We start from the raw sequence: 26,758 nt of genomic DNA, 5'->3' as shown, positions 1-26,758 counted from the left end.
TTAAATTTCAATAATTATTTATTGGTTTAATAATCAATAAATTTTCAATAATTTCAGTAATCTATTGAATAATCAATAAACTATCCATAATTTCCAAAAACTACACCAAACTATCTTTCATTTTCGAATGAAATTAATCTATAATTTATAATTATCTGAAATCATAATTATAATTTTTAGAAATGTAGTTATTTCAATATCTTTTACCAACAATCAATTACTAAAATTTTTATAAATTATTGATAATGATTTATTGATAAATATTAATAGTAATTTATTAGTAAATTAATTATTTGTATTTATTTTCAGAAATATTAATATTAATATTATTAATAAATTAAATATTTATTTATTAATAAATATTAATTTTATTTTCAAGCATTTTAAGAAGGGATAGGATTGGAAATATAAAATCATGGAGGGGTAGGATTGGAAATATAAAATCATGGTGTTGGATGATTCATCCATTTCTTCTTTTTTATAAATGGGTAAGATTTTGGGAGAATCCCTATCAATACCCTATACTTTGGCTCAATTGACAATTTGGTCCCCGAACTTTAAAATGCGACTATCTAGTACCTGAACTTTCAAAATCCGACAATGTAGTACCTGCCGTTAATGAACTGTCTATTATACATATCATGTGACCTAGTGTGCGATTTAAAACTTTTGAATTCTTATGTTCATCTACACCTTATGTGCAATGAAACAAAGCCTTCTGTCACAAACCAATAACCTACAAATTCTTATGTTTAATCTACACATAAACACCCCAAAAATTAATTTTCATTTCACAAACACCATCATTTCTTAGATCTTTGAAAGTAATACTAAAAAGAAAAAACCCAAGAAAATTTATCAATAGTAATATGAGTATTACTATTACAGACTCTCGCATTACAGAGATCTTATATATAAGAGAGATCCATATGAAATCCAAGAACACAAGAATGAAAAGAAAAGAAAAAAGGAAAATTAAGGTGATGAATAGAGCAGAAATCATCTGCCTCTGTTGTTAACATTCATTTCTCGAAATAACAAATCAAGAGGAGAGATGTGGTGAGTTGAACCTTGTATTTTCCCTATGAACTGGCGTTTTTTATGGAATTATCGGAGCCAGTAATAGAGACGAGAGAGAGGGAGTAGAAGATGATGATGACGCGGCCCGCGGAGACAACGACAGTATGGAGGTGGTTTTAAGAGGGGCCAAAGGCATTGAGAATGGAGGCGACGAAAACCTCCGAGAGCAAGAACCACGGAACAGAGCTGTTGATTGCTGCAGCCGATGTGAGTCCAATGCTGGGTGCCAACTCCTACAACCTCTCATCACGGGCTATCTTTTCACACTGTTTGTTAACGCAAGACGTGATCGCAAGCAACCACGCGTCCAAGTGATTCAGCACCTCGAAGAGCACAAATCCAGTCTCTTGACTACACTCCTCTTCTTTTTCGCTCCTTTTCTTCTTCCTCATATCTTCCTTGGTGACGACTTCTCTCTTCATCTCGAAATACAACCAAAGACAAAAAACCCAAAGTCCCCAACCTCGGTGCAGAGTAAAATATCTTATTGGCTTGAGTTATTAAAACATTTAGGATTGAGATTTTATGAATTAACAAGGGGTTTCACTCATGGATAAGCATTTATATTTTTTTTTTAACATGCCACTTAACAGCTGGTTAATGATAGATACTAGATTGTCGCGTTTGGAAAGTTAAAATACTAGATTATCGCATTTTAAAATTTAAGGACCAAATTGTCACTCGAATCAAAGTACAAGATATTTCCTTTTATTTTTATATTTACATATTTTATTTATAGTCATCTAGATTTAGTGTTATTTATGTAAATTTATTTGACATTTATTTAGATTTTCCTAATATATCCACATATATCTTAATTTTTGTGCTGTATCCATATATATCCAAAACATATCTTAAAATTACCTTTCCAGTCCTCTTTACATTTTGTGACATTATGAACCTTGAGCAATATTGATTAATCCTCCCATGTCACACATCTCTCACTAGAAAAAAAATGCCCAAAAGAAAGTGATAGGTCAATCACAATGATTTCCATGACATACAGCCAAGTAAAGATTGACACAACCATGAATATAATTCCTTACCTTTATCATTGTTGGCAAATTTATGATTTCTAATCACATGTTATTTCCATTTCATTTCTGTTCTAATTTCTAAACTTGAGAAACAAATGGGAATCTCTAAACACCTAGAAGTAACCATCTTTCTACTGTCACGTAGACCCTGACACTGACCCATAATGAAAGTCAGATTGGATCAAGCAGCCCAATTGGATTGGACCTAATGTATCATTAATGGATTGACCTAGAAAAAGTCGTGCTAACTTGGTCCAAGTTCAGATGGGTCAACTTAAATAAATCGCTCAAGCCCAACCAACCATAAACTATACCCGTACGGAGCAATAAATAGGAATTGACTCGTCAAAATCGGACCGGTGGATCGGGTCATGTTTAAAGTTACTGATAAACCCGAATTCCCGGTTATGGAATTGCCAAAAGGAAAGAAATAAATAAAATCAAATAAATGTTTGTTCAAAAAAAAGAGAAGGGTATTTTGGTCAAGTAAGGGCCTAATAGGGATGGTGTTCTGGATCCGGGTGCCATTAACTGAATAGTTAACCCCTTTTTAAGTTGTTGAGACCCGGTCAAAGGGACAAAAACGTAAATCCGATAAACAATCTGCCTTGAACTCCTAAAATAAATAATAAAAATTTAAATTTAAATAAAAGAATTGTTTTTCTAATTTTTTGGGGTGATTTTTCTCGGCGTCCTCGTCTTCAATTCGTCATGGATCCATTTCCCATTCTTTCTTCCTCTGCTGTTTAACTCAACAGCAAATCTCTCTCTCCCTCTCCCTCTCCCTCTCTCTCCTTCTTTCTCTCTCTCTCTCTCTCTCTCTCTCTCCCTTCTGTGAGCAGAAGAAGAAGAAGAAGAAGAAGAAGAAGAAGAAGAAGAGAGGAGGAGCAAAGGTGGGATGTCTCTGAGAAAAGCACTTCTATTCGGAAGGAGCAGAACCAAAAGGTGCTTCAATCTCTCGAATCTCATTCAAGAACCCGGAATTCTGAAGCCAGAAGAAACTGAAGCCGATAAACAGCAGGCGGATGGCCATGGCGAAGCAGACGAAGAGATCAAGCGAGTCTCTGATGAGGATGGCTGGTCCGACTTGCTGCCTGAGCTTCTGGTCGAGATCATCCAGCGAGTGGAGTCAAGCGAAGACCGTTGGCCGAGTCGCAAGAACGTTGTCGCTTGTGCTTCCGTCTGTAAGAGATGGAGAGAAGTTACCAAAGGCACCGTTAGGTCTCCTCTGCAGTGCAGAAAGATAACTTTCCCTTCTTCCCTCAAACAGGTTTGCTTTGTTCTTTTCTTGATTTTTGATTCAATTGGGTCTGATGGAGTTAGGGCGTTTCGATCAATGTCCTTGGGTATATGTGTTTGTAATATCATTCAATTTGTTTATGTTCTTTTCTTTCTCTTTGGTTTGATTTTGTTTTTGGTCCTTTTGATGGTTCAACTCGTCTTTTATGTCAGTTGTTTCTGTTAAAGATTTGGGTCCTGCATTCTATACACGTTCCAATGAGTATTAGGGTTCGAAATGATAATCAATTTCAAAATTTCAACTTCGAAATTTTCTTACTTGGAAATATGAGCAAAGGCACCAAATTTGGAAAGCTCGGATGTGTTTTTCTTGTTTACATGGTCTGTTTCTTGATCCTGCATGTTTGTATTCTGTTTACGAGTATGGTGAAATACAGACTTACTTCTTGGGTGTTGATTAACAGCTTTCATAAATGTTTAGAGCTATTATCTTTTTTTTTTTATTAATTTAGTGAATAGAGAAGCTGCTAATCGTGGGATTGATGTACTGTTGTTTTGTTAAATGCAGCCAGGGCCGCGAGATGCTCCCCTTCAGTGTTTTATCAAGCGGAACAAGAAGAACTGCACATTTTATCTTTATCTTGGTCTGACCCAGAGTAAGTAAACGCTAGTGCACTACTTACCATTATACGATTTTTCATCAGGATTTTCTTCTTTGTGGATGGCTCTGTTTGCAGTTATAGTAGACTTAATAGTTGAATCTGAATATGCTTTGACATTTAATTTAGGGAGAAGAAATTGCAAAATGACAAATATGACTTTATACATCCTTCAAATTGGCTTTTCCTTGCCCATTCGGCAGTTGAGGGATAACTAAAGCATCCCAGGACCATATGGACTCTCTATGATTTCATCGAGAGAGTGGTTTACAAGCAAGATCTCTCTCTCTCTCTCTCTCTCACATGAATCCTAGGGTCTAACAGGTTGTATCGGGGCAATGAATTAGAATGTGGATAGCTGAAAGATATGGGATTAAAGAAGATCCTTCTTAAGCTCATGGTAAACTTTAAAATCATGTATAGTCAAGTTTGAAAGGTCATCTTGTTCTTATCACCAATAAGGCTTGTCTAAATCTTGTAAGCTTTTCTCAACAAAAACAAAAAAAAAAAAAAACAAAAGAAAAAAATTCTTGTAGATTTGCTTTTACTTTATGGATCTATTATCTTTCATAAACTTTTCAACATTATCATTCTCATGAATTCTAGGGCCTAATAGGGTGTACTTGTAGGGCAAGGAACTAGGATGTGGATAGCAGAAAGATGTGGAATTTAAAGAAGATCCATGTTAAGCTAGTGGTAAAATTTAGATGGGAGTTAAGAACAAAGGTTTGAGAATGGATAAGTATGCTGGATGGTAGGTTAACATTGGTAGGATATGATTTTATAGGATTATGATTTAAGGAGCAGAAAGGTGCTAGAATAAGGCTTAGGGATTATGTGTGGTCCCATGAACATTGTTGCTTTTGAAGCCTTCTGAGACAGTTGAGTTTTTTTGGTTCTGTCAGGTGGAAGTATAATCCAAGCCCTTGGCATCAAGCCCAACCAAGTATTACACCTGGTTAGATGTTATGACACTGACACTTTCTAAAGAAACACCATGATGTTGTCTTCACTCTTCACTCTTCATTTCTTTGCCAAGGGGCTTTTTGATAATGTCTTAAAGTGGCTGAACTGAATGACTTGTTTCTTTGTGTTTTAGTACCAAGTCATTAAGTAGGTTGTGAGCTCCTTAATGGACGAATGGGATGTTGGGTTGATTACTATGCTTTTATTATATGACTATTTTATCCACTAAAAGACAAATCATTAACTCATTCAGTTCAGCCACCTGTTACTAATGTCCTGAAGTTTGTTCCTTAAACTGACATGTGGCTAAAGAGGTAATGCATTGAATCTTAGATATTAGGAGTGTAATTCTTCTTTAGACATCCTGATCTTGGGGACAGTGAAAGGCCAAAATGACAGATTTCAGAACTAAACTTCTTATGTCCAATATATTATTCTGCAATAAGCTTGTTGGTTTTTCTCTTCCTTTTCTGAATTTTCATGGATATCACAGGTCCACAGTCCACTCTAAACTGAAAGCATTTCCCTGAAAATCTGGCTTTGAATAATATTTCATGATCCTTCATATGGTAAATGCAGATCATTTTATTGTCAATAGATGTAATGCCTTGTATTCATAATGATTTCAATAATTATCTATCTATCTATTATAAATGGATCTTTGAAAAGCTTACCAACACTATATATTAGCTTTACTAGATACAGCTCCAAAAGGTTCTTAGTGCTAATTCTTCTAAAATTTGTAAATAGAATAGCATTAGCTAGGGGTTTCCTACACCTTGAATTAATTTTCTTTACATAAAAGAAATTTGAATTTTTTGAGGGAGGGGTTTGGGAGGAACTTGCACCATACATTTCAATCAAGGAGAAAGATAAAATCAATTCTTATTTGTAGTTGACATGCTTTTACAAGTTGTGAAAATATCAATGTTTCTATAGTTACTTTAGAAAGGGAGCGTTTTCCTTGTAATCTGATGAAATAGGGAATTGGGAGTAAGGTTGATGCAGAAGGAGATGAAATATTTTCCTCCTTTCAGCCATTTAGACCTTCGAAATATGTTGTGCTGGATTAAGAGAAGAGAGAAATCTTAGAAACTCCCCGCCCCACCTGACCCCCAACCATAGTTTTCAAGGCCACAAGGCACCCATGGAGGGTTGCCTTGCTTAAACACCTAGATTTTTATACATTGCTTTAAAATTTTTGTATATTCTTTATTTTTAGAGATTATAATAAAATATATTTTTTTTGAGAGAAAAAATAACTTTTTTAAAGAGAAAGAACGAGTACATTAGATGATGTACAAAAGGCTAGTCCCACACAAGGTACAAAGGCATTATACTATCACTATACAGGTTTTCCCTATGAGCACCTGACTCAGCTAAACTATCTGCTATAGAGTTTAGAGTCCCGGGAATCCAGATTAAAGTTGCATTCAAGAAGTATAACATTATCTCTAGCCTTGTCCAGGTAGTGAGCCAGTTTTCAAGGTCTGCTTTCCTTCTCTCCAAGCCACTTTATTGTGTTGCTAGTCTTCTTGTGATATTGTTAGGAACCTGCCTAACTCAGGGCTCTTCGAGGGAGCCAACCTCCTGAATTCGTTGGAGAGAGAGAGAGAGAGGGAGATTAATGTCGATAGAATTCCTGTCTTATTTCTCTTTGTGCTTCACTACTTATACTGTTTACAATCTTTTATTTCTTTTTGTTACAGCTGTTGCAAGTGGACGATTAGTTGTGTTGACGTGGCCTCCTCTTGTAAAACTGATTAACTGCTTTTTGTTGGTCTGTTCCAATAGTCTTTACAATCCCCCCCTCCTTTAGTGCGACCTTGCCCTCAAGGTCTAATGTGGGAAATTTTGATTGCAGATCTAAGTAAGATTCCCAGGTTGCATCCTCTTTTGGGAGTTTAGACCAAACAACTAATGCTTCTGGTATGACTCTTCCACCCCGGTGCACCTATCTGAAATCAATGATGCGGGCTAGCTCAGTCTGCATTTGCCCTTCAATTGAAAATGTGGGAAGGGTCGCACTTGTAATGACTCCTGGCTTCGGCCCTTTCTTCAGTAAGGAGGTATGGAATACAGGGTGCAATTTTGATGTTGCCGGAAGGTCTAGCTTGTAGGTCACTGACTCTATTCTCTCAAGGATTTTAAATGATCCAAAATAGCGTGGGCTGAGTTTGTTCCACTGTCGGCTTGCAATTGAAATCTGTCTGAAAGGTTGTAATTTGAGAAACATCCAATCACCGACTTCATATTGGACATTCTTGTGATGTTTATCATAGGTGTGCTTCATCCATTGTTGTGCTTGTAAGAGATGATGTCTCAGTTCCTTTAACACCTCATCTCGTTGCGTCAGCTGTTCTTCTAAGGCCGCTACTGTGGTGGTCCCTTTTTCATAAGGAAGTAGAGGGTGAGGGTCCTGACCATATAGAGCCCAGTGGATCCACTTCACCCATTGTCTTGGTCGATCTCCCGCGAAGCATCTCAGATATGTTTTGAGACTCTTGTTAACCGCCTCTGTCTGTCCATCAGATTGGGGGTGATAGCTAGTTGACTTGAAGAGTTTAACCCCGTGCAGGCGAAAAAGCTCAGCCCAGAAACGACTCATAAAAATAGGGTCCCTATCTGATACAATTGAGCTGGGGAGCCCGTGTAGGCGCATAATTTCCTAGAGGAACAATTCAACAACTATGACTGCTGTAAATGGGTGTGATAGAGGTAGGAAATGACTGTATTTTGTCAATCTATCCACTACCACAAGGATAACTGTTTTGCCGGCAGAAACGAGCAATCCTGTGATGAAATCCATTGATATATCATCCCCGACTTGGGTTGGTATTGGGAGTTGTTGCAAGATTGGCATACTGCACACCCGACTATGAAGTTTTGGATAGATGTACGCATGCCTTTCCAATGGAATTGTGTGGCAATGCGTTTCTGTGTTCGTAGGATGCCGAAGTGGCTACCTGTGGGTGAGGCATGGAATAATTCCAGGAGCTTCCTGAGGTGAGCAAAATCTGCCGGAATTTCCAAGCGTCCTTTGAAGAATAGTAGATCATTCTTAATGGTGTACCTGGGGTGCAGTGAGGGATTTGCCAATACTTGGGCCTTCAACTGCTGTAACTCCCTATGGGATTGGGCTTCTTTTCGAAGTAGATCCAGGAGTGGAGAAGTTGGGGAAGATACTAGTAACTGAAATGATTGTGGGTGCCGTGAGAGGGTGTCAACCACCCGGTTAGTAGCCCCTGCTTTGTACTCAATTATGTAGTCGTACCCTAGTAGCTTGGATATCCATCGTTGTTGTTCTGGGGATAGGACTAATTGATCAATAAGAACTTCAAACTATGATGATCGGTCCGAATTATGAACTGTCTACCGAGCAAGTAGGATCGCCAACGTTGGACTGCTAAGACCACTGCTATTAATTCTCGTTCATAAACTGATTTGGCCCACTTTTGTGATATTAAGGCCTTGCTAAAAAAGGCTAGTGGTTGCCCCTCTTGCATGAGAACAGCTCCAACACCTTGGCTAGAGGCATCACACTCAATGATGAAGTCTTTTGTGAAATCAGGCAATGCTAATGTTGGAGGGCACGCAACTGCCTGCCTCAACTGCTCAAAAGCTTGTTGGGCTTGGGTTGACCAATGAAAAGCATCTTGTTTCAACAATTCGGTCAACGGGGTAGCTATTAGGCCGTAGTTTTTGATGAAGCGGCGGTAGTACCCAGTCAAGCCCAAGAAGGCCCTTAACTCTTTCACACTTTTGGGTTGCGGCCAGCTTATTATACTGGAGATTTTATCTAGGTTGGCCGCTACAGTTCCGTTCTCTACAACATGTCCCAAGTAGTGAACTTGATTTTGTCCAAAGGAACACTTGGACTCTTTAGTGAACAACTGGTGGGCCTTAAGTGTTGCAAGGGTGACCTGTAGATGATTCAGATGTTCCTCCCAATTGGGGCTATAGACCATAATGTCATCAAAGAAAACAAGGATGAACTTACGTAAATATGGCCGGAATATGTCATTCATTAATGCTTGAAATGTGGCTGGAGCATTGGTCAGCTCAAATGGCCAGCTCAAGTGGCCATCATGTGTCTTGAAAGCAGTTTTGTGAACATCGTCTCTATGTACCCTTATTTGATGATACCCAGCTCGTAAATCTAATTTTGAGAATATGGTGGCCTGACTGAGTTCATCAAGCAGCTCATCAATGACCGGTATTGGAAATCAATCTTTAATGGTGATATTGTTAAGGGCTCTGTAATCAATACAAAATCGCCACGTCCCATCCTTCTTTTTGACTAATAATACCGATGAAGAGAATGGGTTGTGATTGGGCTGTATTATCCCTTGCTTAAGCATATCTTGAACTTGCTTCTCGATTTCAAATTTTTGAAAATAAGGGTATCAGTAAGGTCTTACATTGGTTGGGGCAGCTCCCGGCATGAGGGGGATGCGGTGGTCATGCTCCCGGCGTGGTGGAAGTTCTTGGGGTTCTTCGAACACGCTGCCATATTGCTGAAGGAGTTGTTGTAGGCGGCTTTGGAAGTCTCTAGGCCCATTTGGGCTGCTGTTAGCTAAAGATGGGCTGGTCCAATTTGAGTCCACGTGCATGAATATGGGCTGATCCGGATCCCCCATTTGCTTTGTTAATGTTGCAAGACTGATGGGCCTTGGACCCTTGCATGTTTGCCCTTGTAGATGGACTGTAGAGCCTTGATGTGAAGTCTATGGTGAGACGGGCCCAGTCACAGATCACGGGCCCTAGCTGTCTTAACCATTGAATGCCTAGCACCACGTTCGCTCCATTGAGATGAAGAGGATATAGGTCCACTGCAAACTAGTGACCCTGAACTTTTAGTGGTAAGCCCATGCAAATGCTATTGTAGGATTGGCTATTACCGTTGGCCACATGAACCGTAAAAGCCGTTGTTGGTTGAACCGGGAGTCCCATTTTATCCACCAAGACTTGAGTTATGAAGTTAAGGGAATTGCCATTGTCTATGATGATTGACACTTGGCGTCCCTGGATTAGCCCTGCAACTCAAATTGTTTGAGGGGACGCAAGTCCCATAAGGGCTTGTAGAGATATTTCAGGTGTGCCATTGGGTTGTATTTCCCACCTTGGGTTAGATTCCCCGTAACCGGTGAGGTCGTCTTCCTCTTCGGCATCTGTTCGGAGGAGAAATGCTTGTTGTTTCTTGCACCGATGGCCCGACCCAAATTTCTCTTCATAGTTGTAGCAGAGTCCTTTTTCTCTGCGGGCTTGCATCTCTACCTAGGTCAGCCGTTTGAAAGGAACCAATGGACCTGAGCCTAGTATTCCTTCCTCCTTGTCTGTTGCTGTCGTCCTGGTTCCTAGACCCCATGGCCGTTGCATCTTTCTTGCTCAAGTGAACTTATCCTCATACAATCTTGCTAGTGCTGCCACATTTATGACTAAAGTGGGCTGCATCGCCTTCACTTCTAGTCGCAGTTCTTCTTTCAGGCCGCCGATGAAGCTTCCACCAGTGCCTTCTCCGTCCACCCTTGGACTCTCACGGCCAGCTTTTTGAATTTCATCTGGTAATCTTTAATTGATCCCACCTACCGTAGCTTTTCCAAACTCTCATCATGATCTTTGAACCCAGACGATCCAAAACGGATAGTCATGGCATCAGTGAAGTCTACCCAAGTTTGACGAGAGTGCCCCCGTCGGTACCATTGAAACTAGAGGATAGCTTCCCCTTCAAGATGCGCAGAAGCTAGAGCTACCCTGTCTTGCCCAAGTGTCTCATGGTAATCGAAGTACCGTTCGGCTCTAAGAATCCAGGGAGTTGGGTTGCCGCCTGAGAAGATGGGGAAATCGATTTTGGCTGCTCTCGTTGCCGCCGGCCCTATTCTGCGGTTGTTTTCATTGCTGCGCTCTTCTTGGCTTCCTCTGTTGTTGTTCGTTGCCACCTGCTCTAGCCGATTGAGGAGAGCAGTGAAACCTTCCTTCATTTCTTTGAGATTAGAAGACATTCGATGGATCTCTACCTCCATCTGATCCACTCGGGTGTCTACTGACGTGTTTCTTGTGTTGGTCATGCTGGCTTTGATACCAACTTGTTAGGAACCTGCCTAATTCAGGGCTCTTCGAGGGAGCCAATCTCCTGAATTCGTTGGAAGGAAGGAGAGAGAGAGAGAGAGAGAGAGAGAGAGAGAGAGAGAGAGAGAGGAAGATTAATGCCGAAGGAATTCCTGTCTTATTTCTCTTTGTGCTTCACTACTTATACTGTTTACAATCTTTGATTTCTTTCTGTTACAGCTGTTGCAAGTGGACGATTAGTTGTGCTGACGTGGCCTCCTCTTGTAAAACTGATTAACTGCTTTCTGTTGGTCTGTTCCAGTAGTCTTTATAGATATGGAGGCCATTTAGCACTGCTAGGACTTAAGCTGTTGTAGAGTCTGCACTCCCAATTATTGAACTAAATTATTCCTTTTGTGAGTTGATATACTAGTTTATTTTTATAATTTTCTTATTTATTAGGGTTCAATCAACACACATGTTGGTGTATACTGTCTTGAACCCTCAGAGACTTCAAAACATGGATTGATAAGCAAGGCAGAACTTAAAATTTGGTCCGATCAACACATCCTTTTCCTAGGACAAAATCAGGAGTCAGCCCTTATGTTTTCTATATTTTTCCTTTCTTTCTTCTTTTTATTCTCATGAATATGTTGATTTTTTAATGTTTTAGTATGAAGTTTATACGTTTTTACAAAGTTATAGATAATTACTAGTGAAAGATGTCTACTGGTTGCTATGGAACCTCGGGAATTAACCTATGCTTTTTATCTAAACAAATCCATCGCCAAGGTGTCACCTGGGTGACAAGGTATCCCCGTCACCTAGTCTCACCTCGGTACCTTGAAAACTATGCTCTTGACCCAAATTAAAAATGTTTCACTATATTGGGGAGCTTTCTTATGTAATATGGGAAGAGTTGTTCCTCAGGCAAGGGAAATAAGTGGATATAGTATAACTGAGATCAAAGAGTACTCTGTTGTTTTTCAAGATTTGAGTTAAACATGAGCTATCATAATATAATTCAGGGCACCCCTTTGGGTGGAGTCAACAACCTATCTTTGGAATCTATGATGCAATTGACTGTTCAGTTACTATTTTTTTTTTCAGATTTCTATATTATTCTTCACCTGAATGATACTATCAGTTATAGTTATATTTTCCAGAGCTTATTACAGATGCTACTTTGTGGTTACTTACTCTTGATTAGCCTGATTCAAATACTCGAAGTTTTCATTCACCTGGATTGTTTGTTGTTGGCAGCATTCATGGATAAAGGAAAATTTCTCTTAGCAGCACGAAGGTATAGATGTGGTGCTCACACTGAATATATAATCTCTCTTGATGCTGATGACCTGTCCCAAGGAAGTAATGCTTATTTTGGGAAGCTGAGGTAATGCATTTTTTATAATTTTGTGTTTGCTTTCTTTGTAATCCACTTTAGGTTGAATGGTGGTAGCCATAAATTTGGAGTATAAACAATGTTTTCTGTAGCATGCCAGCATGGTAATGTTAAACCATTATGAAGAAGGAAAAATATACTTTTAGAAATAGATGATCCAATTTCTAGATTTTCTTGCTTTCTAATTTATTTTGATAAATGAGTAAGGTTTTATTAAACCAGAAAATAAGAGTTACATGCAACCCATGGAAAGGCACGAGATGTGACCTTTCCTTTAAAGCTGGTTACAGAATTATAAGTATAAAAGAAACTACACAGAAGTCCAAAATAAAGTATCCCGGAGAACCCCTTGTTTCGCAAGTGAATCAGCCATAGTTTTCTGATCTGCCTATCCACTGAACTCTGATTGTCATATTCCTTGTTAACCATTTAACCTTTTTGAGATCTCTAAAACCCCAAATCACAATGTCCCGATCCTTCAGCCAACCCACTATCACTTGGGAATCCCCTTCAATAATCAGATGCTCTATGCCTAGCTGATTTGCAAGCTGGATTCCTTGTACAGCAGCAACTAATTCGGCCCTTAAAGAGTCTCCCACACCCGCAGGACCTGAGTACGAAGATATAATGCAACTATCATTGTTTCTCAGCACTCCTCCTATGCCTGAAGGTCCTGGATATCCTCGGCTATTTCCATCAAAGTTCAGCTTGATAAACTCCTCCCCCGGTGGCATCTTCAACCCCATGTCTGTCCTTCCTGGTAGAAGTATTAGCCACTGCTAAGTGCTAATCAGCTTCTCCATAGGTCATCAAAAGAGTACCCATTTTCTCATCGAGCGAAGGGTAGGAAATAAATCAGATTGATTTTTCGATCAAAAGTACTATGTGAAATCTTCGGTTTTTTTCCTCTTCCTCTATCCCTATCCCATAGGTACAGCGTTTGAACCAATAGAGAACCTTTTCTTCTGTATGAATCGATATTATTACATTCCAATTCCTTCCTGATACCTCCCAAGGAAATCCCGAATTGGATCCCAAATTGACGGGTTAGTGTGAGCTTATCCATGCGGTGGTTATGCACTCTTCGAATACATCAATGAGCTTTAGAGTTTTCAGCCATTGAATTGCCCTTGTCAGAATACATTCTTTAACTTCCGAGCAGCTCTTTTCTTTTTTTTTTTTTGAAAAAAGGTTAACTTTATTCGAAAAACCTTTATTCGAAAGAAGAGAGGTACATGAGGAGATGTGCACAGCAATCAAACACTCAGATAGTTACATAGGCACTCTTCGAATACATCAATGAGCTTTAGAGTTTTCAGCCATTGAATTGCCCTTGTCAGAATACATTCTTTAACTTCCGAGCAGCTCTTTTCTTTTGCTTTTTTTGAAAAAAGGTTAATTTTATTCGAAAAACCTTTATTCGAAAAAAGAGAGGTACATGAGGAGATGTGAACAGCAATCAAACACTCAGATAGTTACATAGGCAGCAGTTCCTTTCTTTTTCACAAAAGATTTTGGTGTTCCTTTCTTCCCAAACTGTCTACAACAAAACTGCTCTTATGCACTTCCACATAATTCTCCCTCTCTTTGTGTGTCATTCAAAGATAGACAGACTAAACAGCAAGCTAGTATCAGATGGCAAGTTCCACCTACACTCAAACAACATAAGACTCCAATTTCATAAAGCTGTAGCAAAGGAGCAAGAGATCAGTAAGTGGTGACAGTCCTCATTCTGAGATTTACAAATAACACACCAGTTAGGGGATAAGCACCAATTTCATTTCATCTTTTGTAGGTTTTCAAAGGTATTAATCTTACCATAATAAACTTCCCAACAAAAAACAACAATCTTTGGGGGAATGGGTCTAGTCCAGAATTCTTTAACTGGGAAGTTCTGGGGTGCATAAGTGGAGCAAAGGGACTTGAAGAAAGAGGAGCAAGTGAAAAAACCTTTCAGGTTAGGGGTCCAAATTCTTGTGTCAGGTTTGAGGGGATCTAAACAAATAGACTCAAGTGAAGACAATAGTTCTGAAACACAAGTACTTTCATCATCACATAACCCTCTACGGAAACCAAAATCCTAGTTTAGGGCCACAGAAGAAGCTGAGGAGGAAATAAAACTGGAAAGCGGCTCTTCCTTATAAAGGGAAAGAGAGTAAAGAGAGGGAAAAAGGTCTTTAAGAGGTTGGTTGCCCACCCAAGTGTCTTCCCAAAAAAGAACATTGTTTCCAGAGGCTTTACTGTAGTCTCTAGTATTAGATGCAAATGACCTTTACTGTATATATCTTGACATCCACAGGCTCAATTCTGTTTTCCATCACATGTTTGAAATCCTTGTCTACATAATTAGCTCAGATTACTAATTTGAATTAGTGGTTAGGTTATGATTGTCTTTTCTATTCACTACATTGGTGAAATATATATTTATTATGATGCTTCTTGAGCTAATGATGGCTTTACGGCAAAAGCACATCATTTGACACCAAGAAATCTCTATTTGTACTGTTGACATTCTCATATTATTTTGCAGATCCGATTTCCTTGGCACCAAGTTCATCATCTATGACAGCCAACCACCATATAATGGTGCGAAGCCTTCAAATAGTAGAGCAAGCCGTCGATTTGCAAGCAAGCAGATCAGTCCCCAGGTTCCAGCAGGTAACTTCGAGATTGGTCAGGTCTCTTACAAGTTTAACCTGTTAAAATCAAGGGGGCCAAGAAGGATGTTCTGCACATTAAGGCTTCCATCCACAAGAGGAACTACCAACGACGAGCTTCAGAAGAACTCTGAGACACAGAGCACAACTGCCGCTGCCGATGCGGGGTGCATGACACTGAGGAACAAGGCTCCAAGGTGGCATGAACATTTGCAATGCTGGTGCCTAAATTTCCATGGTCGGGTTACAGTTGCTTCTGTGAAAAACTTTCAGTTGGTGGCAGCAGTGGACCCTAGTCAACCGGGAGGGAAAGGGGATGGTGAGACTGTACTTCTTCAATTTGGGAAGGTGGGTGATGACATGTTCACAATGGATTATAGGCAGCCTTTATCAGCTTTCCAGGCATTCGCCATCTGCCTCACCAGCTTCGGTACTAAACTTGCTTGCGAGTGATATATATATATATATATATATATATACTTGAATACTATTATGTATGAAGAAATGGGTGATAAAAAATGCCAAGAAAGGTGATGCTGATGCTAACTGTAGGCTCTTGATGTTGTTTTAGTACTTATTTTTCTTTGATATGTTATGTAGTATGCAATCTTTCTCTCTCTCTTTGATTGGCTTCTCTTGCAAGAAGACATTCATTGTAAATCTTGCAACTGAATGAAGATGATGGTGCTTCGGCTTGTCGATTGTCATTGGTTCTCTGCAATTGCAACCAAATATCCGATTGTAAATCTAGCAGGAACTGGAATTTTCTTTTGGATTATGAATCTCGATTATTGATGAGCTGAGCATGTCCATGTGTTCCACATTTCCACCCGCAGGTAAACTAGTTAGATCACACACTGACACACACACTTGTCATTTTCAGCCTTTCCCTCCATGTGCCTTGCAGGTGGTGGTCCATGACCATGAGACAGGCCTAGCGATATTGACTTCAGAAGTTTGTGGATCTGGGTAAGGTGGGGTTTGAGACGGTTGCTCAAAAACGTCTGGGAGTCTATTTTTGGTAAAGGATATTTGACTGGTCTGCTGGGTTCCAAATCCATAGTTTTCATCTCTGAATCTGACTCAGCTCTATGCCTCTATCTCTCTCTCTCTCTTCATGATTACAGCCTTCGTGGTTGAACCATTCGAACGGTCACTTGATGCCAATTTCAGTCGGGGACTCCGAACTTGGAAATTCGTCAAAATTATGTTCACTTGGTCAAAAAAACCGTCGTGATTGAATTACTAACAATGGGTTACAAGTTACAAATTATTAATTTATTTTATATGTATAATGTTTAAAACTTTTGGCAAGCCATAATTTTGTGTTAATTGATTATATTGGAGCGTTTTTTTTTTTTTGGAAAATTTCAGATCAGTACTCTATTTTTGGGCCTAGTGCCACTTTTAGGGATGACAGTTTTTCTCCTAAAATCGGGGCCCCAACCCGCCCTGCCCCGAATGGGGTGGGTTTTCCCCGACTCTAAAAGGGGATGGGGTGGGGATGGGGAAAATAATTTTTTCTCCAATTTGAGGATGGGGTAGGGATAGGTTTCATCTATAATTCTCCAAACTTGCCCTGGACCTGAAGGTAAATTAGTAAAATCTGTTTAATATTGATTTTTAAAATATTCCTAAGTTTTTTTAAATTATTTAAGTCCTAGAATTTCATAATTTCATTTTTAAAGTACCCTCAAAGCAAGGTTTTAAATTTTGCAATGTATCGGTTGATACGTATCGTTTTGGAAGAGTTTAGTTTCATATTTTTTCGTATCGGACCTATGCATTATGTATCAATCGAATTTAATTTCCCTTTTCTTTTTAAATTTAAATTTAATTGATCTCTTCTCTCTCTCATTATTATCAATTTTAATTAAGCCTTAAAGTTTGAAATGCCACTAAATGCTAATATAATTTAATTAAATGCTCATTTAAGTTACCTTTGATTACATCATTAATGTCATTAAATGTTATTTAAGTTAAATAACTTATTAAAAATCACAAACCAAAGGTAATAAGTTTCAAACCTAAGTCATTTGCTTATAATAATAATTAATTAACCGTTATGCCAATCTTAATTACTTATTAAAATGACATGTTTTTTATACTTAGAGTAATATTTCTTGCCTTGGTGGATGTTTCCCATCAAATGCTATAAATTTGATTATTAATATTTATATAATAATAAGATAAATACAAGTTATATTTATTTATTAAAAATTAAGGTATATATTAACTTGTATACATAACAAAATATTATCTAAATTTATATAATAAATATTAACTAATAAATGAATTCAAAAAAATATTAATTAATAAATGATTTCAAAAAAATATTAACTAATAAATATTAATATATATACACAAACATTTTAGTTCTATTATTTTTCAATGTTTACTAATTATATCCCAATACCTTATATAAATCATTAAAGAATGGTTTTTATGTTTAAATAAATTAATTATACTCACATAAAACTCATTTTTATTATTATTTATATTTTTAAGGATTTTTTTTTTAGATTTTCTAGTGTATCCATGTGTATCTTGATTTTTTGTCTGTATCTATAGGTTTCCAAAGCGTATCTTGATACGTCTCTTAAAATTGCCTTACCTATATACCTTGCGTTTCCAATAATCCTATTTGAACCTTGCCTCAAAGTATCGTTATTCAATTCTTAAAATACTCTTAAATTCCCATAATCCTATTTGTAAATTATCCACATAATAGATAATTTTTAGGTGATTGTCTTGAAGAGGAGAAGATTCGGGGTCGACGGGAAATGGGTACTCTTCTCGTCATCGAGGATGGGGTAGAGTATCTTGACTACAAGGTGGGGACGAGGAGGCGATGCCCTGCCCCAAACCTGCCCCATTGTCATTTCTAGTCACTTTGGTCTCCAAACTTTAAAATGTGCCAATTCAATACCTGAACTTTCAAAACATGTCAATTATCTGTATCACATAATAACATGTGTGACTTCAAACTTTTAAAATGTTAAAATTATTCTTAAAAAAACATTAAGACTGAAACAATGTTACTAAAAACTTTTAAAATGTTAAAACTACACTTGAAAAAAAAAACATTATTCATCGTCTTCTGCCTTGAAAATGTCCTGTGACCCGAATTTAGGATTGCTTGAATTACAAAAATGTCCTTGAACTACCAAAACGATTCGGTTCTCTGAGACTAAATTGCTAAACAAATTAGGAGGCAGTGAATAGTGGAAGTCGAATCTAAAACAAGAAGCTTGAACAAACATATCAAATTCAAACCAGGTCTGACTAGCATCAACAGACAGAAAATATGTTTTGCATGCGAAGCATTAAATAGCTCACCTTAGCATCTACAGACTAGGTAGTTGTCTCGATGGAACCCTTGCTGGATTTGCCGCATGTCGTGGGTCATTGGTTCGACCAGTTGGGTTATATGTATTATTTTATATTTAATATATATTTTTTAATTTAGTTTTTAATTTTTTATTTATAAAAATATTAAAAATTGCAATTTGAGGCCAAAAAAGTTTTTTTTTGAAAAAATAGCAAATGACATACCTTGGGATGCATAGATCTTGAAAAGTTACCTACAATAAAAAAAAATCACCCCAATCGGACATCGAAATGCAAAGTTATAGCCTCAAAAAGTTTTGCATGCATTGAGTGTGTAACTAACGACCCGATCACCTAGTCGAACGGGTCAACAGTTGACCAATTGAGTCAAATGGTTCTTGACCAAATCAATGGTTTTGACTGTTTGACGGGTCTTGACTAAACCAGACCCAAAATCCTGGCCGGGTGGTGATGGTTCGAATGATTCGACTGGTCGGGTCAACGATGGGTTGAAAACATTGCTCATAACTACCATTGGATGACTATAAATAATTCGACATGAATCAGCCCAATTGTTACTGCTACTGATTGTAATGGATGAGGTGGTAGTGGTGCTAATTCTGGGGAGAGGAGAAAGAAAATAAACACAACGGTTTCACCTTCTCGTTTAGAGGAATGGAAGAGAAATACAAGGGTTTTTACTTGGAGACCGGATCTGCTCCTCACATAGGGTGCCTCACACTCACATCCTACCATGCATTGGGAACATCTCCTGTACTTGTAAATTATTTTTCACGGTAGATGTTCCCAATGCACGGTGGATGTGCATGTGAGGCGCCCAACTGTGAGGAGCAGATCCCGTTCCTTTTACTAACCTTTGATTAAATCTCGAAATGATTTCCACCGCATAATGTCTTTAACCCTAACAATGACCCTGATCTCATGTTCTTCTTTGTCAGTCTTTCTCTAGAAACCCCGTCTCAACCTCTGAGCGAGGCTTCTCGGTAGGATCCCCACCATAGGCCGGTTTTGTTGCTGTCTTGAGGGAGACTTAATAGGGAGAATGGGAAGTACTTAACAGCGACAAGCACAGCCTTTGATGCCTATGTAATGCATAAATTGTCATCGGTGTAGCTTGACTAATCTTTGCCTTTGGCTGGATTCCCTATATTTGAAATCTATGTCTAGAACATTTCAAATTGTAGTACCTCATGAACGTCGAGGATAGGATTGAAAGCCATTTAATAAGTGTTTCCGCCCGGATTAGTTGAGGGCAACGAGGTAAATTCACTCCCAAATTCTGAAGGCAGGCCGAAGGCTTTGAGAATTCAGAGGAGGGTGAGCTGAGGCCGAGGACTGTGGGCCAAGGCGAGATGCTCCTTTCTGAGTATGGTAGAAGCCGAGGACTGCGGGTCGTTGATTTAGTGACGAGGTTCCTGGAGATCCGAGGTACTGCAAAACAAGAGATGTCAGAGGTCTTAGGTTGAGACTTGATGCGAAGGCTCCAACACTCAAGTTAGTATGAGGTGTAAGGTGGGGGAGGGTGCAGACGAGGTCTCGGTGGTAGTCCTCAGATGCATTGGATCCCCAGGAGTAGATGCTAATGAAGCAAGGTAGGTGCAAGAATTTAATTCAAGGCACTGGAAGTAAATGCAGGAGCTGGATTAGGATTTTGGGATTTGGATCCCTTGTCTAGATGAGAGCCATACGAAGTCAGGCGATAGGTCCTTGCCAGTACGCCTAACTGCTTTGCGGTTGGCACCAGATGGGAGTCGTATGAATGCTCCAGTGTGACGTTTTGAACAATCATCGTGCATGTAGAGGAGCGCATGACCTGGCCTCGGAGTACTTGGGAATTTGAGCTGATACTCATTGAGTCCGTGAAGAAAGAAGTGGGGCCCATGCTCCTACCGATCCAGGGCTTACCTAGTTGCAAGCTGAGCTCGGGGCCATCAGAGATGAACTCCACCAAGTCAAGGAGAGTTGAGCTGACACCTCTGCTAGTCATGGAAATTCTGCTGGCTGCATGGATGCATTCACCCTGGAAATCATTTCGGAGCCCCTCCCCCCACACTTCAAGGCTCCTACTTTGGAGATGTACGATGGCTCATCGAACCCAGACAACCACCTAGAAAGTTTTAGAGAACTCATGATACTCTATGGGTATTTCGATGCCTTGACGTGCCAAACTTTCCAGGCCACCTTTAAGGGGGTAGCACGCCATTGGTTCTCCAACCTCCCCCCGAGATCAATCAGTTTATGGGAGTAGTTTGCCAACATGTTCCTCACCCACTTCATCAGCAATAGATGGTGCCAGAAGAGCGTTGTCTCGCTCATGTCTATCAAGCAAAAATCGGGTGAAAGCTTGCGGTCTTACATCGACCACTTCAAAAAAGAAGAGCTCGAGGTAAGGGACCTCGACCCCATGGTCTCAATGCATGCTGCCATCAACGGACTCCGAGCTGGCTCCGCCCTCAAGTGTTTGGTCGCCAAGACCTTGCCGAACACAAAGCTGGAGTTCCTAAAAAAGGCCTAAAAGTACATTGTCGCCAAAGAGGCTTCGACTAGGGATCACCAGAAGAAGGAGGCCGAACGCAACTGTGGGCTCTCAGGAAAGAAAAGGAAGAATGAAGACCACCAAGGTGATAGCGGCAAAGATAACAAGAAGCCATCAGCCCCGATGATGGATTATGGCCAATATATGCCACTTAACTCCTCCCAGACCCAAATCCTGATGTAGATAGGCGAGGAGAAGTTTGTGAAGTGGCCAGAAAAGATGAAGAGGAACCCCAAAAAGTATTGCAAATTTCACTGCGGCGTCAGCCACGACACCGAGGACTGCTATGAGTTGAAGAACGAAATAGAGTCCCACATTCCCTATGGGCATTTGAAGCAGTTCATCGGGGGCGAAGCCGACGCTTCACCTTCCTAGCGGAAGTAGCAACAACAACAATAGAATGAAAAAGAAAAGGGGGGAGATCCACACCTAGGCCTCATCGCCAGGAGGAGGACGAGCGGAGTCATTAGCAAACTGGGCTTCGTCAAGGGCATTTGGAATCACCTGTAGGACACCGACTCGTACTCCATCAAAGTCTGACATCACTTGTAGGAGCGCCTTCTTCGTATCTTCGATCTTGTTGAGGTAAGACACCGACACGTATTACACGAATGCATCCAGATACTCAGAGGACTTCTTGAATGCCTCCATTGCTTCGGCTGCTGCCTTTTTCTCCTGCTCCATAGATACCACAACCTCGGTAGCCTTCTTCTCCACCTCGGCAACCCTTCCTTCAGCATCAGTTGCCTACCTCTCTGCCTCGGAGACGATGCTCTCCAGACGAACTCTCTCCATCTGCTCCTTGGAAAGACCCTGCCGCGCCTCTTTTAGCTGTATCTCGAGGCATTCCCGAATTGACTGCTTGTCCAAGAACGCCTTCCTAAATTTTTGGTACTTTTCTTCAGCAGCAGCAACGATCTTCTAAAGCTTCTCCCTCTCCTTTTGGAGCTTCTCCTTGACGAACTTCTAGAACCTCTACTTCTTCTCCAGCTTATCAATGCAAGACATCGCCAGCCTCGTTCGGTCCCCCAAATCGACGAAGTGTAGGCAAGCCTGCAACAAAACTAGTTAGTGAACAAAAGAGGAGGAAGAGAAGGAAATACATAAGATACAAAGTAAAAAAACCAAAAATCTTACCTCTTTCAGATGGTACAAGCCTTTGTCATAAATAGCCTTGGGGTCGCTCTACAACAAGTGGTAATGATCCCTCGGGAGGATCGCCCCGCTCATCAAGGCCTGGCTGACCCCTTTGTCTTGGATGGAGTCCCCTTCGCGGAGCTGCCATTGTGGACAAAACACCTTATCAGCCCCCTTGGCTCTCTCAGGGAGCCCTTGAACTGATGGCGAAGCTGAAGAAGGCCCGGATGGACGCTCCCCGGGAACGTCTCTCCTCACCACCTTTTCAGTCGGGCATTCAGTATTGGCCACCTTCCGCGGCGGTTCCTCCCTCGACGTGTCTTTGGCTGACCTCCTTGGCACCTCTACTTACTTTTTGGCCCCCTCGGCGAGCTCTTGGGGTGCCACCACTAGTCGTTTCCCCTTGGCGGAAACGTGTTGATTTCCCCCCTTCGTTGAGAAAGGGGGGTAACCCCTTTGCTAGGCCGCTTCGATGTTTGTGCCCTTGTTTTCTTCTCAGTCTGCTTCATGTGGGCCTTCTCGAGCAATCGCTGCTTGGCATCCATTGGTATCTTTGCAAACAACAAAGGAAAATGGTCAGCACAACCAACTGAAGATGTGGAAGGCGTGCAAAGTAACTACAAAACCTCTCCTACCGAGGGGCAGGGCTAATCCTAGTGAATACTAGGGGAATCTCCTCCTCCACCAATGGCTTGCCTAGACTTTCCCCATCACAAGAAAATGAGCCATGGCAGCGGCCTCCTCGTCTCGAAGAGGAGGGGGACATCTCTCAACAACTACATAGGCCTACCCCCACTTAGACCTAAACCTCCAACCTTCGGGGCAGCTTGGTAGGAGACATAGAAAAAATTGTCCTTCCACCCATGGATGGATGAGGGGTTGTGCACTGGCTTCCCTCTCCAAGGATGGAAGTAGTACATGTTGGCCTCGGAAGCATGATTCCTTGGAGTGAACATGGCATGGAACATTTTTTATGCCAATTCCACATTCCGAAGTCGAGCCCACACCAACATCGCTGTTATGGTTCTAAGGGCATTGGGGATGAGCTGACTGATAGTGATACCGTACCACTCCAATAACTCAAAGACTAAAGAAGGGAGGGGAAATCTAAGGCCAAACTCTAAAAAATGTTGGTAAATACAGATTTCCCCCTTGTCAGGGGTCCATGGCCGATCACCTACGTCGAGAACCCTATGATCGTTGGACCGGGGTATGTGAAACTTCCTCGCTAGGGATTTAACTTGGCCCACCTCCAAGAAGCTGTTAAACTCTGAGCATGGGACACCAGTGTCAGCTACCCTTCGGGCAACGCTCCCTCCCACTGATCCAACGGCAAGCTCTGCAACATCTTCCCCCCGGCCTGAGGAAACCCTTTGGGCTCCCTCAACAACGCCGACCCGACGCTTTCATGGGGAGAGCCATTGCCTCAGTGGCATCCCTCGGCGCTCCTAGAGGCTACTCTTTCCCTCAGCACCGCTATCTCCTGCCGAAGAGGGACAATGGCCAAGGAACCTAACGAGGAGAGAGGGGAAGGGGTCTAAGAAGAGCTCTCTCCCGAGGTGTTTGGGAGTTCATGGAACTCAAGGCCAGAGTCTGAGAAAGACATTGTGAATTACCTAGAAGATGGTGAGGAAGGTGAAGACGGGGTGTCATAAAGGATTGAGAACCTGGGAGCTGAGTTCAATTGACAGCAAGGGCGCCTAAGTTCAAATGATGGGGAAAATCACCACTAAGGCCCCTATTTAAACGAAAACGGGTGGCCCAGATCTCACCGGATCCAATGACTGAGGCACCTCCTTTTCCACCATCCTACCATAATGCGCCACTTAGCACTCACCCTCGGAAGAGGAAATGATGCCCAAGCAATGGCTTAAATTACTACAGGTCCAACGGTCGCGGGGACCCTTCACTTCTGCGAACCAGCTTTATCGCACCTCTCGGCTCGTGCCCTCGAAAGATGAAACGACGCTGGATGAACTGCAAGGATCACCCGCTGCAACCCGTTGAGTGAATCGTGGAGTCTGCCCATCGCGGCCCATCGGGTGAACCACTCAGCTTGAAAAACACGCACCTATCTGGGTGACCATCCTCCTCATAGGGGGCCCCTGACTCGACCTGACTGTATGTGGCATGGGACCATCCCCACTAACCTAAGGCATCCACACCACACACATCTCCGAACCGATGGGGAAAGAAGATGCATACGAAGTGTAAGCGACGCCATTGTAGAATACCCCTCGGCTGACAAAACCGAAGGCATAACAGTCGCTACTCTTGATGACCGAAGCCGAGGTCTTACCTTGACTATCATCTCCATTACTAGCTGAAGTCAAGACCTCACATCGGCCTCGGGAGTGGGGTCAAGTGATGTGGGCTAGCCAGGCCCAACCCATTACAGGCTAAGAGGCCCAACCCACTAACGCTTGATAATGCTAGCCATAACAGAGGGGAGCCCTACTGCCTTTGTACAAAGTGAACCACAGAGCAGTTAGGCATACTCTTAAGGACCTGTCGCCTGACTTCGTATGACTCTCATTTCATGTGTTCATCTCCACCTGCCTCTAGCTCGCTCAAGTATAAATATGAGGTAACTCTCCTTTGACAAGGGATCCAGATCCCATAATCCTGATTTAGCTCCCATATTTACTTCCAGTGCCTTGAATTAAATTCTTGCACCTACCTTGCTTCATTAGCATCTACTCTTAGGGATCCAATGCATCCGAGGACTACCACCAAGACCTTGTTTGCACCCTCCCCCACCTTACACCTCGTACTAACTTGAGCGTTGGAGCCTTCGCCTCAGGTCTCCACCTGAGGCCTTTGACATCTCTTGTTTTGTAGTACCTTAGATCTCCAGGGACCTCGTCACTAAGCCGATGGCTCGTAGTCCTTAGCTTCTACCGTACTCAGAAGGGAGCATCTCACCTTGACCCACAGTCCTCGGCCTCGGCTCACCCTCCTCTGAATCTTCAAAGCCTTCAGAATTTGGGAGCAAATTTACCTCGTTGCCCTCGACTAATCTGGGCAGCAACAACAAGCATTAATTTTTTTTGGTAAGAAAAGTATTTAATTACAAAGCAAAAAGCCAAAGCAAAGGAATAACAAGAGAAAGAAACATGAAGCATAAAAACTAACAAACAACGCCACCACCAATTGAAAAACATAAGAAATGGAAAAATAGTTAACCATCAGACCAATCAACAGTTAGAGCACCAGCCAACCAAAAGGGAGCAGCATCCAGCCACATTTCCGGTCCCAAGAGACCTCTTTGAGCTGCAAGATGGGCAGCTTTATTTGCCGACCTCTTTACAAAGGAGAAAGGGACATCAGAAAAACAAGCAACTCTTAAGCAATCTTGAACTATGGTAAAAAGCTTAGTAGGACAAACAATCCCTTCCTTTTGGACCCAACTAACTAGTGATTTATTGTCACTTTCAATAATTACCCTTTTAATCTACAAGTCTCGAGCAAACAACAAGCCATTTAGGACAGCTAGAGCCTTTGTTTGAAGAGCTGAGACAGTTGAAGCTTTGCCACACTTAGCCGCCACAAAAAGACCTCCATGATCCCTAATAACTAAACCAGTATCTGTTGTATTAACTACCAAAAAGGCTCCATCCACATTCAATTTCAATGAATTAGCTTGAGGGGGAGTCCAAAAAACAGAATTTACAGTCTCTCCTTTAGAAAGGGGCTGTGTTTGTGATGAAGTAGCTTCCATCTTCAGAAGTTCTTGGAGTTGATTCAGAACCCTATCAATAACAAAGCTTGGGTTAGATAAAGCATCATTAAAAATACTATCATTCCTATGGAGCCAGATGTTCCAACAAAGAAGAGCTATAGTAGATTTCAATTCTTGTTTCCTATCTGTAATAACATTGCACAAAGAGAGCTAGCCTATTAGCCAATCCTTAAATGACGATATAGAAGGGAGGGGTTGCATTCTAATCCCCAAAGGGATACCAAACCAACATGCTTTTTCCAAATCACACTCACAGAGAGTGTGTATAACTATTTCTTCATCCTTTGAGCAGACAGGACAGGTGGCAATAGTCATAATTCTCCTCTTTACCAAATTTGTCTTAACAGCCTCTGCGTTAAGGCAAACACACCAAAGGAAGTGTTTAATTTTTTGGGACACTTTCAGATTCCAAATCTGGGATAGGGGTTGTTTATCTCTTACGCCTTGAGAACTTGAGGATTCAACAAAGTTACTTGTTACAAAATAGGCAGATTTAACTGAGAAAGTGCCTTTCTTATCAATGACCTAGGTTTGTTTGTCATTCCAATCGCAGAGAGGAGGGTTTGATTTCCAAATTTTTCTGGGCAATTGGAAGGATAAAGGTATTGATGATTAGGTTTGCATTCCACACCTTGCTATTTGGAATAAACAAATCACAAACTTTTGAAATATTGGAGTTATTTGGCTTTGGGCCTATGATTTTGAAGCCTGGAATTCTAGGAATCAATGGGTCTTCCCAAATTGCAATATTTCTCCTTGAGCCTAGAGACCATCACACTCCTTCCTTAATAATCTCTCTACCCACTAGGACACTTTTCCAACCCCATGAACCTGATTTATGAAGATAATCATTTAAAAAATATCGATTTCTAATATATATATACTTCGCTCTTAACGCCTGAGC

The 26,758-nt window shown here is 40.9% G+C and overlaps 2 protein-coding genes and 1 pseudogene across 2 annotated transcripts; 1 reads left to right on the top strand and 2 right to left on the bottom strand.

Annotated features, from left to right (window-relative positions):
- Nucleotides 1-999: 999 nt before the first annotated feature.
- LOC148877468 (F-box protein GID2 pseudogene) lies at nucleotides 1,000-1,502 on the bottom strand (annotated as a pseudogene).
- Nucleotides 1,503-2,581: 1,079 nt separating this feature from the next.
- On the top strand, nucleotides 2,582-15,795 carry LOC148877467 (tubby-like F-box protein 1). Its single transcript, XM_088941693.1, has 4 exons — nucleotides 2,582-3,387; nucleotides 3,925-4,012; nucleotides 12,293-12,422; nucleotides 14,962-15,795. Exons 1-4 carry the CDS (start codon nucleotides 3,016-3,018, stop codon nucleotides 15,539-15,541), a joined length of 1,170 nt encoding a protein of 389 aa, XP_088797819.1. The 5' UTR covers nucleotides 2,582-3,015; the 3' UTR covers nucleotides 15,542-15,795.
- Nucleotides 15,796-25,566: 9,771 nt separating this feature from the next.
- Nucleotides 25,567-26,169, bottom strand: LOC148877466 (uncharacterized). The gene is made up of 2 exons (XM_088969970.1): nucleotides 26,085-26,169; nucleotides 25,567-25,979 (listed from the first exon to the last, which is right to left on the bottom strand). Exons 1-2 carry the CDS (start codon nucleotides 26,167-26,169, stop codon nucleotides 25,567-25,569), a joined length of 498 nt encoding a protein of 165 aa, XP_088826096.1.
- Nucleotides 26,170-26,758: the final 589 nt, after the last annotated feature.

This window comes from Nelumbo lutea, chromosome 1, assembly GCF_056320005.1.
Source record: "Nelumbo lutea isolate HS-2025 chromosome 1, American lotus-T2T, whole genome shotgun sequence".
Classification (NCBI taxonomy): domain Eukaryota; kingdom Viridiplantae; phylum Streptophyta; class Magnoliopsida; order Proteales; family Nelumbonaceae; genus Nelumbo; species Nelumbo lutea.
Note: the sequence above shows the minus strand (reverse complement) of the source record. Positions and strands in the feature narration are given on the sequence as shown.

Excerpts from the sequence above, each read along its gene's own strand:
- LOC148877466 (XM_088969970.1), bottom strand. The coding sequence starts at position 26,169 with ATGACTATTGCCACCTGTCCTGTCTGCTCAAAGGATGAAGAAATAGTT. Across the intron at positions 25,980-26,084 it reads GTGTGATTTGGAAAAAGCAT|ATAGGAAACAAGAATTGAAA; the intron begins GTTGGTTTGGTA and ends ATGTTATTACAG.
- LOC148877467 (XM_088941693.1), top strand. The coding sequence starts at position 3,016 with ATGTCTCTGAGAAAAGCACTTCTATTCGGAAGGAGCAGAACCAAAAGG. Across the intron at positions 3,388-3,924 it reads TCCCTTCTTCCCTCAAACAG|CCAGGGCCGCGAGATGCTCC; the intron begins GTTTGCTTTGTT and ends TGTTAAATGCAG. Across the intron at positions 12,423-14,961 it reads GCTTATTTTGGGAAGCTGAG|ATCCGATTTCCTTGGCACCA; the intron begins GTAATGCATTTT and ends ATTATTTTGCAG.